At 47.2% G+C, this 27772-nt stretch overlaps 1 protein-coding gene across 1 annotated transcript in view; it reads left to right on the plus strand.

Annotated features, from left to right (window-relative positions):
• The window catches only part of TBXAS1 (thromboxane A synthase 1), a gene marked incomplete at its 3' end in the record, with an annotated part of 145688 nt that overhangs the window by 70215 nt on the left and 47701 nt on the right, over positions 1–27772 (plus strand). Inside the window, exons 5-7 of the mRNA XM_079931204.1 lie at positions 20889–20977; positions 22730–22878; positions 24626–24756. Coding sequence (XP_079787330.1) covers positions 20889–20977; positions 22730–22878; positions 24626–24756 — 369 coding nt within the window. The remainder of the gene's footprint in view (positions 1–20888; positions 20978–22729; positions 22879–24625; positions 24757–27772) is intronic.

Below are 27772 nucleotides of genomic sequence, written 5' to 3' on the forward strand. Positions count from 1 at the left end.
TAAGCTTTGTTTATGGTCTTTAAGCCAATCCCATATTCATGAGGAAACAATGCTTAGTGACTCAATCTTCAAAAAACCAACTTCAGAGTGGGATTTTCTCACAGGTTTTGAAAGTCAAATTACATTGGGTTCTGTGGTTCCCCCTTATCCATCTGCTTATTTATCTGCTCAAAGAACTCAAGGAGATTAGCGTGGCACGATTTTTTCTTCCTGACACCATGCCACCTTCCCTCTGATAAGCCATGTTTACCTAAGTGTTCAGCAATTCAGCTTTATTATACATTCATTCAGTAAACATTAAACACTTACTCCATGCAAGCTTCTACCAAATGGTCCCTTGTGAGACAGAAAATACCTCAGCATATTAGTTTGATACATGAAGTGAAAAGGAACTTAAATAACGCATGATTTCATTTTCCAGCTGTAAGAACCCATCTCTGCTCACAAAGCCAGGTTTGACTTCTGTGTGCCCCTGACAGCCTATGGAGAGCGGCCGGGATGGGGAAGCTGGGCTTAGCTCTGAAATTTGGTGTGACCTGTAGGCATCCCATGAGGGACTGACAGAGCACACTGGCTGGAGTTGGGACGACACCACAGGGAACTCGCTGACATAAGTCAGTATTGAGCAAATACTTGAATTCAAAAATTGTTGAATGATATATATTTTTTCCAATTCAAGAACACCGGGCTGAACAGACTCTACGGCTTGGACCCAGGGTGGCCGTTCCTATATCACGCTTCCCCATTCACATTTTCAAGGCGCTCAGTTCCATGGAACGTGACTGCTTTCTCTTGCCCGTTTTCCGAATGGACCCCTTGGGCCTCTATCACTGCCCTCAACACTTCCTCAAGTTGCTTCCAGTGGTGCAACCACAGTTTATCTGTAAACCCCAATCAGTCTCCTTAGCATGATAGAACCTCAGTTGCCCCAGCACGTCTGGACTTGGCTATTTTTATGCAGGTATTTTTAATGAGCTCCTCTTGCTATCGGGTACTCAATGAGGCCACGCGGGCAGCTCTTTTTTTATTATCTGCGGAAACTGGAGCTGGGTCCACTTGATTCAGCAGAAATGGTCCTAACCAGCAGTAGTACGCTGTACTCCTGGCCTGTCATTAAGGCCCAAGTTGGGAAAGCCGTGGGAAGGGTGCTGAGAGGTAGGGAGGCCTTTGGCCCGTGTTGGGTTGGTCTAGTTGGATACGGGAAGGGAGAGGGGTGTGTTTGATCACTAAACCTGCTGCCAGGAGCTCTGAGCCCTGGTCTGAGATGAGCATGGCAAGCAGGTCAGGCAGCAGGCATGCCCACTGCCAGGTTCCATCACATGTTTGTGGAGTGGAGTGGAAGGTGGTGGTGGTCACCCATGTGTGGGGTGAGATGCCAGCCCTCAGGGCCTCACAGGCAACATGGGGGTCAGCTCTCCAGGCACTGGTTCACACCATCGACTCACATCTAAAGCCACGTGATAGATTTGGGGAGTGGTTTTATTCAGGACCCCCAGGGCCTGGCTCCCCAGGTACAACCTCTCCAAGGCTAATTTCACCCTCTCAGCACACAGATGTCGGAATCATAGGACGAGTTCCTGTGAAACCACGTGACACTTGGCACTGGCAGAGACTGCTAAAGTTCTGAGGCAAATATGGCCCTGGAAACCTTATTAGCCCCTGTACCTGCAGCAGTGCCCCATCCCGGGGGCAGAAGCGCAGCTGGTCACAGAGCTCGGGAGCCAGGCAGACTCCACCCGGGGCTCCAGATGGATCGGGCCACCCGTGCTGGACCCCCAGGGACCTGCTCGCTGCTACCCAGAAGGGACAGAGGGGCCTCAGGAAGTTAGCCACAAATATGCCTCGCCCACACCTGCAACAAGTCCCTCTCCACCAACAGTTTTTGAAAACTAACTCATCTAGAGTTTCTGGTCCCCTTTCTCTTAAATAAAACATCGAGTAAAAGAAAGCATTCTGGTTTTCAAATGGGTGCAGGGAGATTTAAGTTTAAATGAGAATGGTTTGGCCCATGACTTAGGGAAGCTCTCGTCACTGCATTCAAAACCTGACTACTTTTTTCAACTTTGTATTTCTTTTTTTTAAAATAAATTTACTTATTTATTTATTTTTGGCTGCGTTGGGTCTTCGTTGCTACACGCGGACTTTCTCTAGTTGTGGCGAGCAGGGGCTGCTCTTCGTTGCGGTGCGTGAGCTTCTCATTGCAGTGGCTTCTCTTGTTGCAGAGCACGGGCTCCAGGCACGTGGGCTTCAGTAGTTGTGGCACACGGGCTCAGTAGTTGTGGCTCGCAGGCTCTAGAGCGCAGGCTCAGTAGTTGTGGCGCACGGGCTTAGTTGCTCCGCGGCATGTGGGATCTTCCCAGCCCAGGGCTTGAACCCGTGTCCCCTGCATTGGCAGGCGGATTCTTAACCACTGCGCCACCAGGGAAGCCCCTCCTTTTTTTTTTTTTTTAACATCTTTATTGGAGAAGGGTCAACTCACATGATGGGTCCACAGCTCCAAGAGGTAGACGTTCTTACTTAAAAGACCGAACAGACTGCAGAGAATCAGAAACCCAGGTGTGCAACCTCATTTGCCTGACCCCTGTTTTGAGGCAGGTCTCATTGTTTTATATGAAACATTGTGCTGTGCACTGGAAACCCTGCAGCCTGAGCTGGGAGCTTCTCATCCCGGGATGGGCTGCCCACAGATCGCTCAAACCTCCTGTTCAGAATTTCCGAGAAGTGGGGTACAGGCTCTAGGGATAGGGGCTCATCGCTCAAGGCAGGTTATTTTTAGTAGTTATTTAGACTACTGGGAAGTTCTCCTTTAGAGGAGCTGGAATTTTCTCCATAGCTCCCACCATTGAACCTAATTCTACCACCCAGGGTCAAAAAAAAAGAGCCAAATCTCTTCCATGTAATACGCATTCAATAGATATTCTTAAAGTACAGACTAAGGACCACGATCTGATCTTGCAAGCCTTCTCTTTCCAGCTACGCATTCTAAAATCTGTCAGACCGTCCCCTCACCAACCGACTGCTCTTCTGAAATGACCAACTTGCCACTTTCCCTCTTCCAGTATCGTATCTAGAAATGAAAATAGGTTGGTTACTCTAACCAACGCTTCTGAAATCTTCCATCAGAGAATGAAGAATTCTAATGGGAGTTGTAGGCTGAAGGGAGAGTATTGTCATGGCAAGCTGGTAGGGAGACAATGCTGACATATTGCACGAGGGCTGGATTTGTCCTCCAAGGGCAAGATAAAAACTATCATGGAGCCAATCCTTAGGTCTAAAGGACAGAGACAAAATCCAGTCAACCTTGACTCTTATCTCCAATTTCCTCTGTTTCATCAGAAGCCCATAAACCACCACCTAGCTTTCCTTGGAGCGAAATGCTTTAGGACAGGTAGTGTGACAGAGGACCGGCGTTTGCCAGTATACAAAATGTACCATTTCCTCCTTTGATCCTGGAACCCAAACAAATGGGTTATGTTCTAAAAATTCCATAAAACCACAATTCTGTAGAGTGACCACAGCACTCCTAAAGAATTTTATTCTAAATATAGAGAGGTATTTCTCTGCAGAAAAAATATCCCAGCAACTTGGTTCTAATATATAATTAAATCCCCCCAGATACTTTGCAGTTACATATTATAGGTTATTTTGAGTGTTCATATTTTATCAGAAAATTATCATTTTCCTCTGAACAGGAGTTTTTACAAGGCTTTTGAGTTAACGGTGGCTGGCTTCATGTTTCAACTATAATTAAAACAGTGAAAAGGAATAGCAAAACCGTATATCACATGCAGTTCTGAAGAATGCTTTGTCCTCCAGTCCCCCTACTTCCCCTCACCCTGCAGCCCTGGGGCTCAGGGCTCTGAACAGCTGTGAGGGCCCCCAGTTTTGACCGTTTGGAGGGAGTAGGTGGTCTTAGGAAAGAAGAGACTGGCCTGGGAAGAAGGGATAAGGAGACCTCATTTTCTGTGTGCTTCCAGACTCAGCTGGACTGTCTCCTCCTCAGAGAAGGCTTCCTGGCCATTTAATCCCCTATCATTTTCTCACCTCGCTGCCCTCTCTCCCCCTTCATAACACTCACTTTCCCATGAAATGTAATGACAGCTATTTGTTAGTTTAGGAGGTAACTGTCTGCTTCCCCACTAGACTATCAACTCATTGAGGGCCAATGCAATGTCTTCTCTATTCAGCACCGTATAGCCAACTTCTCGTGTATATTAGACATTCAACAAACATTCGCTGAATGAGAAGAATGAGTGAATGAATGAGAGAAAGAACACAGAAACATCAAGACAGGAAGGAGTTCTCTTGCAACAGCTCTGTTGGGGCATATGCTTCTGAAGGACCCTCTTTTTCCCCTTTCCCTCTCCTCCCCCCACCCCCAGGCATATTCCAAAGACCCAGACACGAGTCTGTCAACTCCTGGCCCAACGTAACCAATCCAGCCACACAAAACCCCTTGCCAAATAGATCAGACATGAAACTCAATCCCAGGAAAGACGAGCCCACCTCCAAGAAGCCAGCTGTTGGGTCCTCCGGGAACCCCCACTCTGCAGGGGGGCTGCAGAACACACAGACGCCGCTGAGTTATTTACGGTGATAACCACAGAGTCACAAGATAGAACTGGGCCAGCGGCGCTTCCCCATCTGCTCCCGGTGGGTCCTCGGCCATGGATCTAGGGACCATTGTCCATGAGCTTTTATATTCTTTACATCCTTGCAAGACAAGTCTCCTAATTACTGGTCACGGGTGACTGGAACCAGAGTGTTTATCGTGGACTGTATTGCCACCCAGGCGTCTTGGGCTCCCTTGTGTCCTAACTCTCTGCTAATCGCTTTCCACCAGGCATCAGGTTTGGAGCCCAAACCGGTAGCCAACAGTGTCCTGTTTTTACGTGACAAAAGATGGGAAGAGGTCAGAAGTGTCCTGACGTCTGCTTTCAGTCCTGAAAAGCTGAATGAGGTAAGACCTGGGAAACGCAGACTCTCTTCCATAAAGAGCAGGTTTCCTCTCTCCAGATTATGATGGGAGCCGGTTCACTTTGCGTCACTTGTCCGTTGCCCCGCCCGCTATGCCCGTCAAACCTCCCTATTATCCCCAAAGCACAGGAAACTGTACTGGAGTGTCTGCCCTTTCTCCAGCCTTCCGCAGCCCCAGTTGCCATGAATCTGTAGTGAGTCAGCAAGCACTCAGGGCACTTCTGCTAAATCCCAAGGCTCTGTCCCGGGCACTTTGGGGGCACCCAGGAGAAAACTGGAGGGGCTCTCCTCAGACTTTCATGTGTAACGGATCACCTGAGAAACCTGTTAAAATGCAGATTCTGATGCAGTAGGTCTGGGGTGGGACCTGAGACTCTGCATCTCTAACAAGCTCCCAGGTGACGTGGATGCTTCTGAACAATGAACCACACTTTACATAGCAAGGAACTAGAGAACATCTTGAAATGAAGGTGAGCTTGGAATCAAGTCTGAAATAGGGAAGAGATGGCCATGGATACGAGGATGTCCTTGGGCAGAACTCTTGGGAGGGGGGTGGGCATGCCCAAGTTAATCTTTGTGGCCAGGTCAAAGGGCAAATTCTCATTTACAAGATGCTCTTAAACCCGGGGCTGCCGCCTTCCCCCACCCAGGGACCCACCCTTCCCTACCAGCTGTATAAATAAAACTTACTGTTTGTCCTGCTTCCTGACCAAGTGCTCTCACACCTGATCCTCACTGATGGCCCCTCAATTGCTCATCTGGCTTTGATGCCTGTTCTGAATTCTGCAACAGCAACAGCTCATGACTGAGCCCTTGAGCCCTTCTGATGTGACGTGGCTGAAGGGTTGCCTCGGTGTGAGTCCCAGGTACATGGGAAACTCCAGAGCAAGTGCCCTTCCAGAGTCAGCCACCACATCTAGCTGTTGCAGAACGCCTGGCCTTGGAGTGGCCTGTCTTCAGTTCAATACATGAGAGCTACTCTGAGCTTCAACTCAAGATGTTCACCCATATGGTCCTGCTGAATTCCTCTAAGTTTTCTGAAGTCCCCCAGAAGAGGAGAGGGTTCCAGACTTCATAATTAATCCCATCCAAATAAACTCAGAAACGAGAGATCCTGCCCATCCTCAGTGAGGTTTTTCTGTTGTTTTCTTTCCTCAAGGCGGTTTTGATTTGTGTTTCCATACGTAGCCTTTACATAGCCAGCTAACACTCACACAGCTCTTACCATGTGCCAGACACCACTGTAAGGCTTCCTGTTCGTATTAGCATACTTAATCTTCACCACATCTCTGTGAGGTAAATACTATTATCAATCCCATTTTACAGATGAGGAAACTGAGGCCCATAGAGATTATGCACTTCACATCACATAGCTAGTAAGTGTGGCAAAGCCAAGGTTAGAACCCAGTTCCAGAATGCTCTTAAGCTCTCTGCTTGACTGCTTCTCCTATCTTGTTCTGAAGCTCCCTAGGACTGTCCTAGGGACTGTCTGGAGGGTGGTGGAAGGGAGATGAAGCAAATGGGACCTCTTTGGAAACCTAGGGGTATCAGAAGCAACACTCCTCCGTTTGCTGCCTAAGTTTGGAACCAACTGAGGTACGGAAACAGGTTTCAGACAGAAAGCTCCTTTCTCACTGGTAAAGCTGTTTGAGAAATACAGCCTGCCTTCTGGTGGTGTGGGCTTGCTAATGCTTCACCCGGAGTGGGCAGCTGCGGCCTCCCCCCCAGCAGGAGGGCAGCCGAGAGCGCACACTAACATGCCCCCCCACCCCGTCCCCCCAGGGCTGGCCCACGCAGGCTCAGTTCCTTCTTTAAACGCCTCGGCCTGATAAGGGAGGGCAGGACCCAGCCTTTCTCAGCCTCAGGTACACACTGGAGTCATCTGGGGAGCTTTGCAAACCATTGCTGTCTGGGTCTCACGTCTAGATTAAGTTGGTTTGGTTTGGAAGGCAGCCTGGGTCTGAGGGGATCTTACAGCTCCCCAGGCGATTCTGATGTAAAGCCAGAGTTGGGAACCACCACTGGTAGAAATTACCCACAAGGAAACATGAGGAGGGGGGTATCCTGCTACAGCTGGAACCAGGAGCCCTGCGCCACAGTCAGCCCTGTTATATACTGAGGTTTCATGCGAGAATTTGTTTGAAGGAAGGGCCTGCTTCTTTAAAAAGTTGTAAAGCATTATTTGGGTCACCTTTATTACACCTAGTCACTAAAATGCTGAGTTAACCAAAAGGGGAAGGCTGGGGTGGAGAGGTAGGTAAACTGTGGCTTGACATAAGGAGCTCCAACACGTTGCATCCCACTTCCTCATTTGTGAGTAAACAATGACTTGACAATGCTATAGATACAGAAAGAATCTTATCATTTGTTAAAAAATAAATTGATGAAGGGTATCTGATTTTTTTTTTTTTTAAGTAAGAAAGGAAGTTTTTTTGACACTGAAGAGGAAAAAAAAAAAAAAAGAATCTTATCAGGGTCTAGATTTCTTTAACACCCTACAGGACACACTCCAGAAACTGATACAGCATCATTGCCCAAACAAATTCAGGGCTCCTGAAGTCCCAAGCATTTTCTCCTTTTGGTTCAGAAATCAAATTCTTAGCGCCTGAATTAGCTGCAGAAAATAGAGTTCCTCCAAGTGGTTCATAGCACTGAGACGCCTAGTAGCCGTAAATAAGAGGAAGGGGGAAGGGAGGGGGAAGGGAGGGGGAAGGGAGGGGGGAGGGAGGGGGAAGGGAGGGGGAAGGGAGGGGGAAGGGAGGGGGAAGGGAGGGGGAAGGGGGAGGGAGGGGAAGGGGGAGGGAGGGGGAAGGGAGGGGGAAGGGAGGGGGAGAGAAATTTTCATAGACAGATTACCCGGGTTTTGCTTCAGATCTAGCTCATTGTTTAACATATTCTACAAGTGAACTTAAAGCTCCATTGGAAATCATCTTTCTACTCAATATAGTTCAATTTAGGTTCTTGGGTTTCTGTTGAAAGGATGCCATTCCGGAGCAGAGTTAGTCACCCTCGTCCCCACCTGTGGAGAATTTAGACCTGGTGAATTTAAGGTGTCTGGGAGGCATCTAAGTAGATGCATCAGGCAGAAGTTGGCTGCAGATATAGAGCTCAGGCGAGAAGGGTAGGAAAGATGGTCATCAAAAACAGACAGGGGGCTTCCGTGGTGGCGCAGCGGTTGAGAATCTGCCTACTAATGCAGGGGACATGGGTTCGATCCCTGGTCTGGGAAGATCCCACATGGCGCGGAGCAACTACGCCCGTGAGCCACAACTACTGAGCCTGCGCGTCTGGAGCCTGTGCTCCGCAACAAGAGAGGCCGTGACAGTGAGTGGCCCCCGCTTGCCACAACTAGAGAAAGCCCTCACACAGAAATGAAGACCCAACACAGCCAAAAATAAAAAAATGAAAAAATAAAAACACAGACAGTGGCCACGGGGATATAATATACAGCATAAGGAATATGATCAATAATACTGTAATAACTTTGGGGACAGATGGTTACTAGATTTACTGTGGTGATTGTTTCATCATGAATGCAAATGTCACACCAGTATGTAGTACACCTGAAGCTAATAGTGTACATCAACTATATTTCAATTTAAAAAAAAAGAAAATTTTTACAAGAGAGAAAACACAGGGCTTCCCTGGTGGCGCGGTGGTCGGGGGTCCGCCTGCCGATGCGGGAGATGCGGGCTCGTGCCCCGGTCCGGGAGGGTCCCGCGTGCCACGGAGCGGCTGGGCCCGTGAGCCATGGCCGCTGAGCCTGCGCGTCCAGAGCCTGTGCTCCGCAACCGGAGAGGCCACAACAGTGAGAGGCCCGCGTACCGCAAAAAAAAAAAGAGAGAGAAAACACAGACATGGGTGAGGTCACCCCAGGAGTGTATATAGCATGAGAAGAGGGCTGGGGAGAACCATATATAAGTGAGGGGCAGAGGAGAGACCTACAGAGATGACTTGGGAAGAACAGCTTGAAACTGAAGTCCAGGAGAATGTGGAAGGGAAACGCTTTTCAAGGAGGAAGGAGCAGACAAAGGTGTTAAATGCTGGTTAAAAAGAAAGGAACATGAGGACTAAAAAGTACATGACAAAGATAATAGTTTTCAAGGGTTAAGCCAATATCTGTGTGTTTCATGCTCCATAAATCACGTCCTGGATTTTCTCTCCCCCACGGAATCATTGCTTCAGAAGGAGGCGGCAGTGGGCAACTTCCAGAACGAGGAGGTCTTTGCTCAGTTTTGCACATGAGGCTTTCCTGAGCCCTACTGAGACAATGGTCTTGGAGTTGCGAGCTTTGTTGGGAGTGAAAAGTTTTCCTAATTCCTAAAGCAGCTCTTTGTATATGAAGAGCAGGGTTTGAGGCTCTGAGCAAGGAGTGTCACTCTACACCAAAGCGTAGACCGGATGGAGGATCTTCCTATCCTACGGAAGATGGGTGGAGGGGAGAAAGATGGGAGGGCTGGTTGCCAGACGTCAGTGTCCTGACTGCCTCCTCCTCCAGCGCCCGGGACCCTCCAAGTTTCTGGATGCTTCCCTGGACTTTAACCTCACATGGGCTTTCCCTTTCTAGTCACTTGTTCTCAAACCCTGTGTGACCAAGGGCTGCGCCCAAATCACCTAGTACCCTTGTTTAAAACACATAATTCCAGCCACCCCAGGACCTACAGAATGACAATTTCGAGGGCGACTGAGAATCTGTATGCTTTACAAGTGCCCTGGCACGATCCTGGTTAGAGCCCTGTTGGAAAGCACTGGCGGTGCGAGTCCTCCTCTTGGTCCCTCGTCTGACCTTCTCAGACCCACAGACTCCCCAAGCTTGTAAGAGCTGGGCCCCAGAACCCCATCCTCCTCCCCTGCTTTATTTTTCTCTGTGGTGCTATCACCAGCTAACATTCCATTTATTTTACTTATTTTTTCTTTATTGTTAACTGTATAGCATGACCCACATAACGGACACTCAACAGTGATTTGCTGGATTGGAGGATGGATGGATGGATGGATGGATGGATGGATGGATGGATAGGGAATCACAGAACCAAGAAGCTTTCTACCTAAGGATATATGTTACAACTGAGATAAAAGGGAAACAAGAAGGAAATAATTTCATCAAAGAAAAATTACGTAAGAGGATGTGGCCGTTTGTTGGCTTTCTCTTTAGAGGGTCTCAAGTCTAGGCATATGTAGAAACAGAGAAAGCAGGTCACAGAGACGCAAAGAGGAGAAGAAGGCTCCCCGAGGGCCTGGGGCAGAGGAGACAGAAGAGAGAAGCTCGGGGAACCCATGGGAGCCCGCACTCCCCCGGGACATGGGAACCTGGCTCAGTTTCCCACAAATAGCTATGGAATGTCAATAATCTCCAGTCCTTTCTGAATTAGTAAGTTGCTTTGGGACTTTTATTATCAAACTTGAGAGTTTATTCTTGAAATAAAGATGTGTTTTCCCTTGGAATTCTGAGGCTTTTTCCTTCAGCCCCTGGCAGCCTAAGTTAAGTACTTTACTCCCTGTGACTGTAGGTGTCATTAATATTCATAAAGTTCTGGATGGCACTGTCTTTATTTGTGTGGATTTTAGGCTGTCTTGGCCAACAATGCCTGAAAGTTACTTTAAAATTAGCATTCTATCATGAATCCATGGTTTTATTTAAAATAAAATTGGTTTTGGGTTTATGTCTTACCAGGGATAATATAGAGAGATAGAGAACCAGTGAGAATTTGATTGGTGCATTCCTGATCCCGGAAGAGACCATCAAAATCAGAGTCCAGTGACAGACAAGTTATTGGGATTTATAGGAAAGGATGGCTGAGCATTGCTGGGAAAACAACTGATTTTTTTATTAGGGAAAATTCTGTCTGATTAGCCTATCGGAATTTTCACCCCATCTCCTAAGAGGTTAATTGTTTTTAAAGGGGCAACCAGTGGACTTGGATTTTTACAGACTCTTTTGCTAGATTCTTTACCAAAGACTATTAATAAGTAACGCTGGGATTGTGTAAAAATTTATTATGGGTCAGGAAGTAAATAGATTTAGTTTCAAGAAACAAAACTGGGGCTGAATTAATCCTTCTCTGAGGAAATACATAAGTAAGGGGATTCCCTGGGGACCCGGGTTAGCACTAATTTTATTTTTAAATTTTATAATTCATCTGAGAGAGGGAGACGACCATGAAATTTATGCATTTGTATATTTCTCTAAGTTCTTCTGGTTTGAAAAATATTAAATCAGTTGGAGTAAGTTTCTAAGACTCTTCTAAGATTGTGTAAGTCAGCACAAAAGTGTCAGATAACCTTCAGTGTAAGCAAGACTAAAATAATACATTTAGGAGAAAAGCATGTAAACCGTACTTATATGATGACGAACTTCAAGCTATGAATAACTACCAGGGAAAAGGATTTGAAATTGAGGATTGGAAAGGCCCCATGGTCATCTAATTCAGTAAAATATTGTAAACGGGCTTCCTCTACACATAGGGATTCACTGTGCATATTAAAAGTTTGGGGGGGAAACTGCAGTAAATAAGTCTGTTTAATTTTGTTTATTCTGGGTTCAAATAAGTTTTCAATAAGTGAAAACACGGGGCGTTAATATCATAGTCGGCTACTGAGAGAAGTGAGGCTTTTGAGCACCACGCCTTTGGAGGCAGATGCGTGGGGAACTCCATTACCAAGTACTTCTAGCAGAGACCAAGCTCCACATTGGATGGACCACAGATCCAACCCAATACGGCAGCTCAAATCTTCTCAGTCCTCAAAGCCCCATAAAAGTGGTGGACATTTGCTCATTTGTCCAGAGAACTAAGCTGATGGTGACCCACTGAGTGGATAGAAGAGAACTGGCAGCTCCAAACAGGAGAGCCTGAAGCTGGCTGTGTGTGTCACCCAAGAGTAAGAGCAAATCATATCTCTGCACATGGGGACTCAGCTAAAGAAAAGTCAGACTAGACTTCCCTGGTGGCGCAGTGGTTAAGAACCCGTCTGCCAATGCAGGAGACATGGGTTCAAGCCCTGGTCTGGGAAGATCCCACATGCTGTGGAGCAGCTAAGCCCATGCACCACAACTACTGAGCCTGCACTCTAGAGCCCGCGAGCCACAACTACTGAGCCCACGCGCCACAACTACTGAAGCCCGAGCGCCTAGAGCCTGTGCTCCAGAACAAGAGAAGCCACCGCAATGAGAAGCCCGCGCGCAGCATAGAAGACCCAACGCAGCCAGAAAAAAAGAATTAGCTTCAGCATTTTTAATGACCTTTAAATCGCACATAATAAAATCTTGATTGACCAGACTATTTTAAAAAAAAAAGAAAGAAAAGTCAGAAAAATCAGACCTACAGGGAAGGCTGGTATCCCTCCCAGTCACTGCTGATCCAGCTCAATGCCTAAGTTTTCACTTTCATCCAGATGTTTCCTGTCAGGAAGACACAGTCAATAATGTACGAATCTTAAAGACGGAGACAGATGTGGTTATTATTCCCTCTAGGCCTTTCCTGCCTTGGAGAAGACATATTGCTCGGGGATGACTACAATTTTTAAAAATTTAAGTTGATCTGGCCAGCTTATGAGTAAATGCCTAGCCATGACCATTTCAGAGCAAAAGTCTTTGCAGAATTACAGTCATCATCACAGTTTAGTTTGGCCTTTAAATTTTCACTGTAAACGCTTCAGACAATCACGCACGAGGGCTTCTGTCACAGAACATGGTCTTCCTGCAATGTTGGAGCAAGCAGCTTTCTCTGGGCTGCATCTGCCTCCAGAAGCCTATTTTTAATATTTGCTTTTATTTCTTAATCCTTCCAGACAATAAAAATGAAAGTCATTATAACCAAGTATGGCTGTGGTAATAAATACTTCAGAGTCCAAAAATACATTGTCCCTGCCTGACCAGTTGCCCAGTTTCCAGAACGTCTAGGTATTTATCTAGCAGCAAGAGACCATTATCCTGCAGCACAGTTGTATTCCACTGACACCTAGTCTCCTAATTAAAACTGGTATAATGATGGACTGTTTAAATTCTGGTTAAACATGTTCCTTTTCCGTTTGCATTCAAAAGAAAACATACTCTTCATCATGGGCACCCCAGCCTGGGTTATAATTTGGTTTTCCTTTGCCAGCATCATAATGTCACTCTGACTTGCCGCTGGTTAAATCTAAAAGAGCATCTAAACGTGCCTCCCAGCTTGCCTGTTGCTTGGCAACACCAGTGGCCACCACCTCATCAGGGTGAGTTCTCATTGGTTACAACTCTTGACAGGAGCCACTGACTTATTAGAAATGACACTTGATTATTCACCTAGACGGCTAGAGCTGATACTTACCAGCGGGAGATTTTGCATAAAATAAGTCATGGATATTTTTAATATCTGGGTGGCAGAAGGAGGCTACAAGTTTCGTTAACTGGTATTAATTTTACATTTATTAGTCACCAGTTTAGAGCACTCTAACATATTACTTTTCTATTTTCTAATCCAACAATATGTTTACACACCATCTCCCATCTCCATTAGCTGACCCTTATTTATTCAGAAAATCCCCCCTCTGATGAGTTCCTAAACAGCATTATAAACAGGTCTAAGAATGCCAAACAGAATGAAACATTAAATTCATAAAATTCAACCAATATTTATCAGCTCCTGTCTTTAAGGGGTTTATAATGTAGAAGGTGCAGAAACTCCTGCATTATTACCAGGACAGTGACAGAGCGCACATCTTCTCTTGAGCATCAGAAACCACTTTAGGGGGCAGGGCGGGGAGCAGCATTGGAACTGAGCCCTGAAGATCTTGCTGAGTTTTGACGGAGGGAGAAGGTGCGTTGCAGGTGGAATAAGCGGCAGGAACAAAGGCATCTAGACAGAAAGTACAGGGTGTGTTCAGGGACTAGAGCAGTACAAATTGGCTGGAACACGGCGTACGTGGAAGGGATTAGTGAGGAGAAACTGGAAGAAGACGTAGAGGCATGGAGTCGGCTGTTCTGTGTCAGGGGAAGGCTTGGTACAAACTTCACTGTAGAGTGAGGAGCTATTAAATCCTTGAAAGCGGCGGGGAGTAAGGAAGAGGGCTTCCACTTCAGCTGTTTAGCCTCCAAGATGCCAGACGTCCCCTGGACCCTGGGGCGGAGCAGGGAAACCGCAAGTGGTCCCTCTGGAGTCTCTGCTCTGCCGTGGCTCCCAGGCGGGTGGCTCCCAGGGGCCGTGTTTGATCTCAGAGTGGCAGCCTCTGCTCGGGCTCTTCTCTGAATCTCTCTTCGTGTATGGACAGGTGCGGCACCCAGCCTACACACCATCCATGTGGGGGGGTGGAAGGGGGGGTGGGCATCTCAGTGTAGAAGTCTGAGTTGACACAGGAGAGACACTCTCCCTGCTCAGGAAACGTGTCTCCCCCCAGCACTCAGGCTGACTCCATTCCGCAAACTTCCAGGAGCTCCAGAGGCTTAACTGTGCGTGTTTGCTTGCTTTTCAAGTTCATGGCATCAGAGCTGCATTGAGCAAAATTATAACCTAGAAGTTAATTAACTGAGGAGCAAAAGGAATGTGGATGCTGATTTTGGAGAAAAAAGCAACAAGCCAGGAGTCAGTGGATCTGGAGTCTCACTTTTATTAAATTATGTAAGCATAAATATAATCAGATTCTGCCTTTTAGATCTTTATGTAATTCTGAAGTCAGTGCGTCAAACAGATGCCAAAAGGCCTTCTCAGGGATGGCATTGCTGGAGGCTTTACTGCCCCCGACTAGGAAGCTGCCTGCTCTTTCCATGGTCCCCAAGCAACTGTCTCAGCTGCCGCTTAGTGACCTCGGAAGCCTAGCGTGTCCATGGAAAGGGACTCTGCAGCTCATTGCAAATAGCCCCTCAGTTGGGAGTGAGTGAGGACTCAAGTTCAGAGAGATTCAAACGACTCGTCCAAAGTAAGAGGTAGAACCAGCATGGGTCTCAGGTCTTTCATTCAGGACCAGCTCCCAGCAAACTGCACTGCATTCATGCTGCAATGGAAAGAGCACCTCACTCTGTTAACGTTTCTTACACACCTTCTATGTCAAGGCCCTCAAGGAATATTCAGTCATCCTGTTCTACAGAATCAACTGAATGTGTTGCACTGTGCTCATTTCTAACAGAGCAAATACCAAAAACTTCAATAATACATGACAACATACAACAGTTGCCAGAAGAGGGTGTCATTGAAAGTGTATTAGTTATCTCTTGCTGTGTAACGGATTACCCCAAAACTTAGCTTAAAACAACAACCCTTTATTAGCTCATTGCTTCTGTGGGTCAGGAATCTGTGCATGGCTTAGCTGGGTGCCTCTGCATCAAGGTCAAGTAGTCAAGCTGTTGGCCTGGGCAGTGATCTCATCTGAAGTCTTAACTGGGAGGAGATCTGTTTCTAAGCTTACTCACATAGTTATTGGCAGGATTCAGTTCTTAGCGGGCTTTGGAGGGTAGGATAAGAAGCTTGTTCTATGTCCTAAGAGCAGACAGCTTGTTCTATGTTCTAAGAAGCTTGTTCTATGTCCTAAGAGCAGGCAGCTTCCTAGTTGGGGGCAGTAAAGGCTCCAGCATGCGATCCCTAAGTCAGTGGGAATCTCCAAAGAATTTTAACAAAACATTGCTCAGATGACAAGTATTTTCAGAAGACCAATCTAGTGACTGAGTACAGGATGAATTAGAAAGTGAAAAGACAGGAGGCACTTTCAAAAATTGTTTTCTTAGTACACCTATGTGCCAGGCACTACACAAGTTACTCAGACTATAAAGATGCTTAAGATATGGTCCTTGTTCTCAAGAATCCCATAGATGATCTCATAGATGATGCCTCATAGATGATAGCTATGTTCCAGGTCACAGGCAGCAAAGCCTGAATGAGAGTGGTCCCTAGGGAGAAAAAGATGCAGGGACAGATGTAAGAGAGGAAGTGATGTTAACATGGTGAGGCAAGACAGGTGGATCCAATAGGACACCGTCCGCGTGGAAGAAGAGAAGAGAGAATGATGCCGGGCACCCCAACCAGTCTGGGAGCATGGGACTCTTCCAGAGGACAGCCGCCAGGCTCGGAACACTCACTGCCTTCTAAAACTTGCACACATTTTGTTTCTAATCTTGGACACAACTCTTCAACAGAGGTATTATTATTCCCATTTTGCAGATGAATAAATAGACTTATTGAGGTTAAGCTATTTGCCCATCACACAACTAGACAGTGCCAAGGAGAGGAAACCTAATTATTGGCTTTGAGTGTTTTCTCTCCCCAGGCCAAGTGTATTTTACAACTTCAGAGTCTTAGCCTCGAGAAGACCTCTCTACCTCCTGGAATTAACTCTATTGTCCTCTGTCTACACCTTGATTCACACTTCCTCAGACTCAGTCAGTAAAGATTCCATTTTTTTTTTAACTAAGCAATTATACAGTAAACTCCAGGTGAGCAAGGGCTTCCTTCCTTGGGGAATTTCCTTCCCAGGCTGCGGATGTTGCTTTTCCCTTGATGGTTACTGCTAGTTACCAAAAATCTGACCATCCGTACACTCAGCATCATCTAGAAAAGAGATAACCAGGGGGCTTCCCTGGTGGCGCAGTGGTTGAGAGTCTGCCTGCCAAGGCAGGGGACACGGGTTCGAGCCCTGGTCTGGGAAGATCCCACGTGCCGCGGAGCAACTAGGCCTGTGAGCCACAACTACTGAGCCCGCGAGCCACAACTACTGAGCCTGCGCGTCTGCAGCCTGTGCTCCACAACAAGAGAGGCCGCGACGGTCAGAGGCCCGCGCATCGCGATTAAGAGAGGCCCCCCGCTCGCAGCAACTAGAGAAAGCCCTCACACAGAAACAAAGACCCAATACAACCAAAAATAAATAAATTAAAAAAAAAAAAAAGAAAAAGATAACCAATGTGAGAGGTGAGAGATGCAAAATGGGAAACTTTATCCCCAGGCTTGGCTGCTGGACTATAATCCTTCCCCCAAATCATTCTTTTTAATCATTAATTTAAAAATTAATAACATTAGTATTTTTTCTGATTATGAATATAACATATGTGCATTAGGAAAAAAATGTGGAAAAAACAAAAATAGAACTCACTCATTATCCTACAAAGAAGATGAAACAGAGCAACCAAATGAGAGTCTTTTGTTAAGATCTGTGTGATGATAGCATTGTGCATTCATCTGTGCATGTGTGTTTGCACAAGCCACCTATGCCTGCTTGTCTGCAAATCTAGGGGAATAACTGTGGGGTTTGTGGATTGTATAAAGATGATTGCAAGCCCATCAGAGAGAGCTTTTGTTTGTATGCAACTCGTGTAAGAGTAAATATTCCATAACTGCTTGGGTATAAGGCAAGGAAGCAAACCTGAAGTGATGGTATTGTCCAACATACAGATCATGCTCCAGTGTCTTACAATATTTTCTCTGCATCGCTTTTTAAAACATTTTTCATAGTACATGCCCCATCTCATATCACATTAACCTAAATAAAAATGTCATTATCCATTCAGCTCAACAGACAGCAGGCAGAGTGTGGTAGAAATTATAATCACGCCAGCCGACGACAAAGCATGCTAATCACAGCACACAGAAGAACTGATGGTGGGCAGCTGGTCCAGCCTCCACTTTGCACTGTCCAGGCATACGATTGGATTCAATATGGAGAGACCCCTCTTTACCTCTTAATACACAGGGCATGCTTCTGAAAAGCTGCGTGTAAATCAAATTTTATGTTGCATCCCAGTTTTGTTGCATGAAAGAAGCTTCAAGTTTGATATCTAAAGAGACTTCCTTTCAAACAGTATTCTTCGTTTGACCATGTTACTATCCCTCTGAAATAAACCTAAAAGACATTTTGGTATATGAGATTGCATTAAGGTAGAGTTCACTTGTACCGCTAATTTTATTAAAATAATGGAAGGAATGTAGTCAGTGAGCTAGTCGTAGAAATGTGACTTAGATAGTACTAACTTCTCCAGCATTAAGTTAGTCAGAGATTTACTGAGAGTAAAAGCCTAGAGGCTACTAGAAGTGACCCGTTTGCCCACACTTTTGTACTGATGGATTATTAAATTGATGGCTTGTGAGAATTTAGAAAAGAATGCAGCAGTCATAAGCGTCCGCTCAGAATTACCAAGATAGTAATTCAGGATAGTCATCCTCGTTTTTTCCTTTTCTTTCTTTTTGAGCTGACTTCAGGATAGGTAGATGAGGTAAATTATACTTCTGTTCTGGCAAATTACTTGACAAGTCCTCCACCACCGACATTGATAAGATGCTGCCTGGTGGGTCATGCACAGCTGACCAGAGAGCTGGAAACAGTGATACTGACCAATTCCGTGGCTGCCTAAAGTCTAGTGGAGGGCCACAGCTCTGTGTCCGATCCTGTGTACATAGCAACAAACTAAAGGCTTAGAAGGCACACTGACCAAATTTCAAATGGAACAAAGAAGGAATAGCCAGGGACACAGGAGATGACATTTGAATGTGTGAGCACACCCTTGGTCCACCCACACCGAGTACAATCACCCCAGTGCTCTAAGCCCTTATGGCTTGATGAGCAGAAAGTTCTTTTTCCCCAGATTTCCTCTCCAGATACTCCCTCTAAGAGTCCCGGCAACAAAATACAAGGGGAGGGTCTCAGACGCTCTGCCATCCCTCCACTGGGTGTGTAGGTGTGTTCTGCTTTGCACATCTGCTCCTTGACCAGCTGCCCATAGGTGCCACCCAGGCTACTGTCCCCGCCCCGGGCCATGGAGCCCTGAACTCAGACTAGTTCACTCAGTCTCACTCAACAGGGGCGCCCTTCTGCTTCTCAGGACCAACTCCCACAGCCAGCAGTGGGGTCCCTGGGGACACAGTACTTTCCTTACATCCCAGAGCACATGGGGCTGGCTTGGAGGGGGCCATAGGAAGGAGGGGTCCAACGAGACCCTGTGATCCTCCAGCCTCAGGCAGCAGCAGCCCAGGCTGGCCCCCCTGCTGGGCCTCTCCAATCACCTGACTGTCTCAGGGCAGGTAAGAGATGGCCCTGCTCAGAACAGATGGTGGGACAACTTTCTACAGCAATACGTGTTAGGTCAGTGTAAAGCCTTTCCAACGAATGGACCCTCAAGGGTCAAAAAATCAACTGCACGTGATGATGACTCATGGAAAGAAACCTTGTGGTTTTCATTGACCTGAATGCCAATATTTGTCTGTGTTATGTGTCTTCTCAAAAAGTCAACATGTACCCCTGGCTTTGCAACTGACTTGCAGGGAAGGGATCCATTTACAATTTACGGGATTGCACCTGAAATGCTGTTTCCATTTTTACTATATACCAAGTGCTGTTCTTAGTGCTGGGGATACAAAAATGAACAAACAGACAAAAGTCTCTCCTGATCTCAGGAACTGATATTTTGGTATCAAAAAAGTAAACTCTAAACGTAAGTAACATTTCAAAGTATGTTTTCCATAAGAAATGCTCAGGACAATGTATCACAGCATGTTGCTCTAGCTACAATGTTTGCCCATAATGTACACTGGTTAAAAGGATTCCGCAGCCATAAAGAGAAACGAAATTGAGTTATTTGTAGTGAGGTGGATGGACCTAGAGTCTGTCAGACAGAGTGGAGTAAGTCAGAAAGAGTAAAACAAATACCATATGCTAACATGTATATATGGAATCTAAAAAAAAACAAAAAACTGGTTCTGATGAACCTAGGGGCAGGATAGGAATAAAGATGCAGACGTAGAGAATGGACTTGAGGACACGGGGAGAAGGAAGGGTAAGCTGGGACGAAGTGAGAGAGTGGCATAGACTTATATATACACTACCAAAATAGATAGCTAGTGGGAAGCAGCCGCATAGCACAGGGAGATCAGCTCCGTGCTTTGTGACCACCTAGAGGGGTGGGATAGGGAGGGTGGGAGGGAGACGCAAGAGGGAGGGGATATGGGGACATATGTATACGTACAGCTGACTCACTTTGTTATACAGCAGAAACTAACACAACATTGTAAAGCAATTATACCTCAATAAAGATGTTTAAAATAAATAAATAAATAAATAGATGTTAAAAAAAAAAAAAGATTCCCCTCGTCGTTTCCGACTTGGCTTTTCAAACATACAGGAGAGAATAAAAGGTCACGTGTGTGCCCATCAGGCTCCACAAAGAATTCCACCCACTCAAGCCGGACTTTCGGGGTCAATGTAGTGGGTAGCCAAAATGAGACCGAAATTTGTTGAAGGTGCATCACAGCTACGTGAACGTTCATAATACCATTCTTTCTTTCTGTGTGAATGTTAGGTGTTTTCCATAATAAAGACATTTTAGTATTAAAAAAAGAAATTCAGTAGTTGTCCTGCATGGGCACTGAAGGCTTTTAAAGTCCAGGGTTCCCTATATTTGAAGGTTTGAACAGCTTAAGCAGAAGTGAATAACCGTCCATCCACATGCTGTACAAATGACTTTCGTACTGAACAAGAAGTTGAAATGGACGACCTTAGGTTCCTTTCAATACTGAGATTCTATATGCTAGTGGAGGAGCTGAAGTATAATTGGAACCAAGCAAACAGAGATTTGGGCTAATTCCAGAGTTGGTACATATGGATTGTGGCCTATTTACTCTCTAATACTAACCAAATGTCACGAAACTGAGTACTGAGTCTCATTTCTAAGCATTTAATGATCATTTTCATAATTATTTCACAGTATTTACTCTAAATCCTTCCTTCTTTTTGCTTTCAAAAAAAAACCAGATTGCTTCAACTAAAATAGACGTTTACAGCGATCGTATTTTATAATATTTGTGAGTATTAGATCTTCCTCTTGAATCTTAGGTGCGTGAAAGCTACATTCGAAACGATGACCATTTTTCCGGGAAGCACCGCATATAACCTCTTCATCTGCAGCTAATTTAGGTGTGCTCCCTGCATGGTGTCCTAATTACACCTCTGTTATCTGCTATCAGATGATACCTCTGATCAGACAAGCCTGCGACCTGCTCCTGGCCCACTTAAAGCACTACGCAGAATCCAGGGACGCTTTCGACATCCAGAGGTAAGGGCGCCGCGTGGCTACATTACAGATGAGAAATCACGCGTTTGAATTGCTGCTTCTTGTAACTGTACGTAATTGCCAGACAATTACCTTGGGACCAGCAAACTATGGAAATGCTAGAAGCTCCTAAAAGTATGGGTGGACTGAGAAGAAGAAATGAAACCCACGGAAAATGTGAAGCAAACGCAGACGAAGCCCAGGGGGTTGTGGCTTGTGGAGGGAACCCTGAGTGGGCAGTGTTTTGTGGGTGGACTTGCCCTCCGACCTCTATAGACCCAGGAGTGGGCAAGATATGTCTGGGCAGAAAGGACAGGGTCCTGGGGGGCGGGAGGTTGGGGGGGAGGAGTCCATGCATTTTTAATTCAAGAAAAAACGGTGGCACGCCTCAGGCTAGAAGCCAGGACTTAGTGGTGGGCCCTCAGTTTAAACGACTGACTGTCTGGCTTTTTGCCTAATTGTCCTGTGCTAAATTATGGTTTATACCAGATGAAGAGTCACACAGCAGATTAGCCAGAAGCCAACTCGCTCTTATTATCATTGTTAATAAAATAATAACATAATCATCACCAGCATTTACATTCTACCGTATTGTTTACAAAACTCTCTCCTCTACATTCTCTCTGGTCATGAGATGGTGAGTTGGATAAAGATAAGATGGGCCCAGCAGCCATAAAAACAAAGTAAACAACTCTTAAAACCTTTACATCGTCAACAGTTAGGATCAGAAGAAATCACATTCAGTAGTCGAATTCTTGTTTTTGCTGTCACAGGGAAATGTGTCATCGATTATAGAAACGTTTTCAGTAAAAACAGTCAGAATAAAAGACGTCACCCGGAGGAAATGTCGTGTAGTCCTTGACGATAAGTGATTGGTTATAGGATTTATGAAGAAAAGGAACTAAGCATGCGCCTACCTCAAGCCAGAAAAACAGACCTTTTCATTATAAAAGGATATGAACACCCCGTGTGAGCCTTTTACAAGCAACCTGCTACCCCTATGACATAGCAAAAAAGAATTATTCTAGCTTAAAAGGGCCATTTGGGGGGCAGGTTTCCTAGAGCCTAAGAGGTTAATTTTTCTGAAGCTACTGCCAGACCCTTTTCCTTGTGTTTGTTTCTAAAGTGCAATGTGTGTTTCCTATAATAATATACACATGTTCACGAAGCTGGTACCAAAGTTTGTCTTGTATTTATTTGAGCCTAAAAGGGCCCCGGTTTTTTGTTTGTTGCTCTTACGAAAACTGTAAAATCACTAGGAAGAAGAGGGAGACAGAGCTAATAAAACTAGAAAACCAGGCTGTGAATTTCATCAATCACAATTTGCTGTACATCCATCAGTCGTTAGGCCCTGGCCTTGGATCGCCTCTGCAAGGCCTCTGTAAAGCACATAGGCTTCGGGTCAAGTGTTTTCGCTCCTTCCTGGGGAGGAAAATGTAAAGTGTACGTCTTGGTTTTGACTGAGTCCGGTTTGCAGCTACCGGAAGGCTGAAAGTTGAATACCTGAGGCTCTCCTCCCCTCCCCCAACTTTGTCTAGATGGGCTGTTATGTGTTTATGTGTCCCCCTCAAATTCTGCTCTCATGCCCCCAGGATCTAATCCTGGGGGCTGCTCTCCCACCACCTCGCTTCGGATCTGCCAGAAGCTCCCCTTTCAAACAGGTAGACGATGGAGTCGTGCCCCTCCAGGGGTGCGTAGGATGGGGAGGCCCCTGGCTGAGTCCTTTCCAAACGCAAACTGTTCTCTCTCCCACAGGTGCTACTGCTGCTACACCACAGATGTGGTTGCCAGCGTCGCCTTTGGCACCCAGGTGAACTCCCAGAAGGCTCCCGGGCACCCCTTTGTGAAGCACTGCCGGCGCTTCTTCGCAACCTCCATCCCCAAACCGATCCTGGTTTTAATCTGTAAGTGCAGCTCCTGTGGAGGGGGGGTAAATTGGGCAAGTTGGGCAGACCCCGTGACACCCCGGTGGCCCCAGGCAGCTTCGGGGCTCAGCCCCTGCCACCTGGAAAGGGTACTCAGGGTGTCTCTGAGAGTCACCCTGCAGAGTCTGCCCTGCAGAGCCCCTGTTTTCCTGGAGCCGCCCAGGCTCCTCTGCACCAGTCTGGCACCACTTATTACCAACACAGGTAGCCCTGGCCTGGCTCATCACTGCCTTAGCGAGCATGGCCGCCGTGCACCGGGCTGAGTGCTTCGCCTGCATCGCCTCTGTTAGTGCTGGTTTTCACCCCATCAGGAAGGCATTCTCCTCCCCACTTTACAGATGAGAAAACTGAGGCTTAGAAAGGCAGAGCCAAGACTGGAACCCAAACCTTTCATTTTCTAGGGCATGTTTCTCACCCCCAGCAGATTCCTCCTTAGAACCCTTCTCTGTTTGAAGCCAACGCAGAGTGAATTAGAAATCATATGTGATGGGTGACTAGCAGATTACCGAATGCTGTGGAGACCAGTCCATTTATTTTATTTCTGTTTTAGAAGTGAGTTTTTACCCTCTGGCCAATTCCGGTACCTTCTTTCTTCTTATGGAAGCAATGAATTGTTGTTATTATGGTTATTGATTATTGCCATAATTCCTAACCATTCTGCTGGGCTGGTAAATTCTATTCATTCCTTGGTTAGTTTCATTCCCATTTCTGAGTCAATTTCTGTGGAAGCCCCTGTCGCCTCCCTCTGCTCTGCACTGACATCGTAGGAGTTGTCGCTCTGGGGGTCCAAGCAGCCTCCTCCTTCGCCCCTCACCCTCTGCACTCCAGGGAAATGCCCTCGCCGTCAACCATGGAGCGCCCTGCAGGGAGGTGGGTCCGCCGGTCCATGGCTGCTGCCACTCCAAGCCCTCCCTCCCTGCTGCGTCACTTTGGTTCAGGCTCCCGCTGTTGAAAAGGGGCGGAGCATCCTGAGACCGGTGTGGGTCCATTAGGGTCCTCCCACCCGGCTCCCACACATGCCTGTGCACAGTAGGCCCACCGTGAAGGCTGAGGAGCTGAACTGAGCTGAGCTCCCCAGAGACGGGCTTGGCCCACGGCCCAGGCTACCGTCCAAGAGGGGACAAGTGTCCCTGACCCGGGGAGCCTCGTCATGGAGGCCTGTCATGCCCAGGGCATGGTGGCAAGGGCACAGGCTGCACGTGGTGTGCAGGGACGTGCCCACAGGGGACGAGGCCAGCATCCTTGTCAGCAGCTGCAGCGGCAGCTCTTAGAGACAATTCAGGTGGCAGCTCTGGGGAAAATGATCCAAAGGAAAAACAAAAAATGCAAATGACCAGAAAGTTAAGTAAGTAGATCGGCTTCTACCACTTGCTAAGACTTGAAACATGGCCTGCAATCTGTTCTTTCCTGATGAAGTACAAAGACCTTGGACCCTCATCTCTAGGACCTGGGAAATTAACTTATAAGCATGAGACTTGAGGGGTAGATGGAAGTGGGGATTCAACTGTACAGACGTTTATGAAGGGCTTACTATGGCAAGGAAGGGGAAGGAGTCCCGAGGTAGAATAAGATAGAACCCTGCTCGGAGCAGCGGCAGTTCAGAGGGGAAGAGAGGCCTTCAAAAGACCGATTCAAGGCCAGGGCTCGCTTCCTGGCAACAGGCATCTAATAGCCCCGGTTTATTCTCACCCCCTTTTCAATGCCACTTTTGTTTTTCTCTTTCAAGTATCATTTCCATCCATAATGGTCCCACTGGCCCGGATTTTGCCCAATAAGAACCGAGATGAACTGAATGGCTTTTTTAACAAACTCATTAGGAATGTGATGGCCTTGCGGGACCAGCAAGCAGCAGACGAGGTAACGTATTTTAATAGGACACAGCATCGAAATGGAGTAGAAGCTAAGCTGGCGTCGCTGTCTGTTTTCTCTCCCTCCAGTCCCAACCCCACACACCCACGCCATGCTGTCCTTCGGTGGCCTACCCCTTAGAGCTTGCCGGGGCGGCCGAGGCGGGGCAGTGAGGAGGGGTAAATAAGGAGAGAAAGGTGAAAGCAAGCAGGAAGGGCGGTGGGGAGAAGCCCAGAGCAATCTGTCCACACTCTGACCCAGGCGAGTAGAATTCAAGCTGTCCTCCCCCAAGCCCACGGGCCTCCCTATTTCAAGCATCACTCCCAGCCCAGGTTACGGGCAGCCTCAGAGAGTTTTCTGGGTAAATTCGCCCACGTGTTTTTCATCGGTGTATTCTTTATATTGAAAAACAGCAAGATGGGGCTCTACAGCACCAACAGCATCATCATTAGAGGGGAGTTCAGGCAGCTGTCACCAGCCCCGCGTTCCCTTTCTGCGTGGAGGGCGTTGCTGCAAAATGCGTGGTTGAGGGCTTCGCGTGCTTCACTGAGACCTAGAAATTGCTTTCCTCCTTGAAGACTTGCCCTATGCTTGGCTCACAGTAGGAATCGAGTAAATATTTGTTGACTGAACTTGGCTGAGAATAGAAATAGGAGTTTTCAGTGTTAAGGAAAAGAATTTCAATATTGCATGTGCTCATGCATGTATAATGCTATTCTTTATGGCCCTTACTGCAGTCAAGGAAACCACGTAAAAGGAAGAAACAAGGCTGAAGTGTCTTCCTGAGCTGACTTGTGTCAGATGTAGCTGTGGCGTGTTTTCTCAAAGACTGGGCGGCTCGGGGGGATCACCAAGCGGGGGACGGAGGGCCAGCGCTGCAGCGTTGGCCGAGCGGGAGATCAGGGCTCAGTTAGTGGCTGGGAGCACGGAGCAGCCTCACGCACAGCCTCGGCCTGCCCGGCTTCACTTTCTGGATCCTGTGCAGCCAACGTGTCCTAGACCAGAAGGTGACGGAAGCTCACAGGTGCAGACGAGCTCACGGCCCTTTGGCCCAAACCACTGAGAACTCAACCTGCCGCCCTTAGAGGTGTGGGAAGAATCAGCTCCCTGGTGTCCCTGGCCCAGCTCTGCCGTCTAAAAGGACAGACCGTTCTCATCCAGGTTCATGCCTCTCCAGGGTGAGGATGGAGCCCGGGGAAGGAGTGGCGAGGGAAGTCCCATTTTCAAACCTTAGTATTGCGGTGAAGGTCCTCCTTCACGCATATGGGGCTTGTCACACACCCCGCCCCCAGCCTGAAACCCACTGGTTGTAGAATCAGGCTGAAAATTCTAACCCCGTTGCACCAAATAGCTTACTAAGAGGTGAGGGGTTATTAAAGGTCCAATTACTGGGATCGCCTCAAGCTTTTCCTTTTATAAACTCGAGAGCTATTTGTTTCAAACAATGAGCTGATCTGAGAAAAACCTCCCAACCACAAATCCAGGACTGCCCGTGTCAAGACAGAGCTATATGGTTACTAAGAAAACTTGCTTTAAACCCATCTAAACTCTGTAGACATTCCATCAAGCAGATGTGTGTTTGCGCAGTGGAAAATGCAGCACAGATGTTAAAAGGTAAATATTTTCCTAAGCTCTGGCCGATGGGTGGATTAGACACCTACATCTATCAGGGTGCATATTTCTCTTGGATATAACCATAAACCAGCACTGTTGCAGTCCTAAATGGGCAGTGTTCAAATAGCCTCCGTGATGCAGTGCAAACAAAAGAAACCCATCTACGCTAATGCTCCTCTCCAGTGCACAGGCCCCAGAGGGCAGCCCTTTCCTCTGGCCTCTGGAGCTGGAGGTTAAGACAGATTTCTGTAAGGCTCCATAGCCCTGAAGCAGCCTGGCTGAGCCGGGATGAGAGGAAAGGGTGCCAGCTGCAGCTCTACCACGGGGAAAACCCAACAGTGTGGATGTGCCTGTGCCCTCCCTCCCATCATGGCCCCCACACGACTCCAGCAAAGCCACAAGCAAGCCTCAGGGACAACAGCTGTACCGCACCCAAGGAGTTTCACACGTGCCGGCCAAGAGAGAGCCCAGGGATGCTCTGGGGTCCCCAGCTAGCATCCAGGAGCCGACAGAGCAGAGGATGCTCACCTCCCACGCGTGCCATCGTGCCCTGCCCCGGGACCAGGGGTAGAGTCCCAGTTGTTGACCAGGCAACAGGAAGGCAGCTGGCGGAAAGCCAACCCTTGTGGATGCCATTTGGGAAGCAGAACGAGTAGGGCTAGGGTGGAAGGAGGGTGGAAGGGGCCAGTCTCTCAGCCATTCCCACCCAAGCAGACTGGCAGGACACTGAGGCCCTGCCTCCTAAGTCTCAAGGTTCTTGCCACCCACAGGCTTAGCTGGGAGCCCTGCTGGAATCTCAGCAGACACCTCCCAAGGTCACAAAGCTGGGAAGCAGCAGAGCTGCAAACGTCTCATGTCTCCAAGGTTCCTGCGCCAAGTAGCACGCAGTTGCGAGCAGATCCAACACAGCCTTCCTCAAAATGCACGTAGGGCGTTGCATGTTTATCTGTGGAGTTATTTATTGCAGAGCTAACATGTGCTCAGCACAGTACAGGAATGGTGTGCGAGCGGGGTGGGGCAGGATCCTGCCCTGGAGACGCAAGCGACCCCACGTGACATAACAACCACCTTAACAGATGCTAACGTGTGTGACATAGATTATTAATGCAATAGGAATTCAGACGCCAACCGGTTGAGACAATGATACAACAAGTAAAGTTCTCTGAAATTATCATTTTTTCTGTTGGTGGTTCTAATGTTCTCCCTTATGCTGTTGAGTCCCATAAACTTCAGAAAAGAGTAACGTATTGGTTGTCACTCTTCACATCAAAGAGCTGTTCAAAGATGGGATGTGCCGGGTACACACTTTGTCAACCCTAAAGCCATACGTAAACACTTCCATTGCTACCATTAGGGGTAGTAAAAATATAAAGAATATGCAGATTGCTGATAAGGAAGGTAGGGGGAAATG

This window comes from Stenella coeruleoalba (genome assembly GCF_951394435.1).
Source record: "Stenella coeruleoalba genome assembly, chromosome: 9".
In the NCBI taxonomy this organism is placed as follows: domain Eukaryota; kingdom Metazoa; phylum Chordata; class Mammalia; order Artiodactyla; family Delphinidae; genus Stenella; species Stenella coeruleoalba.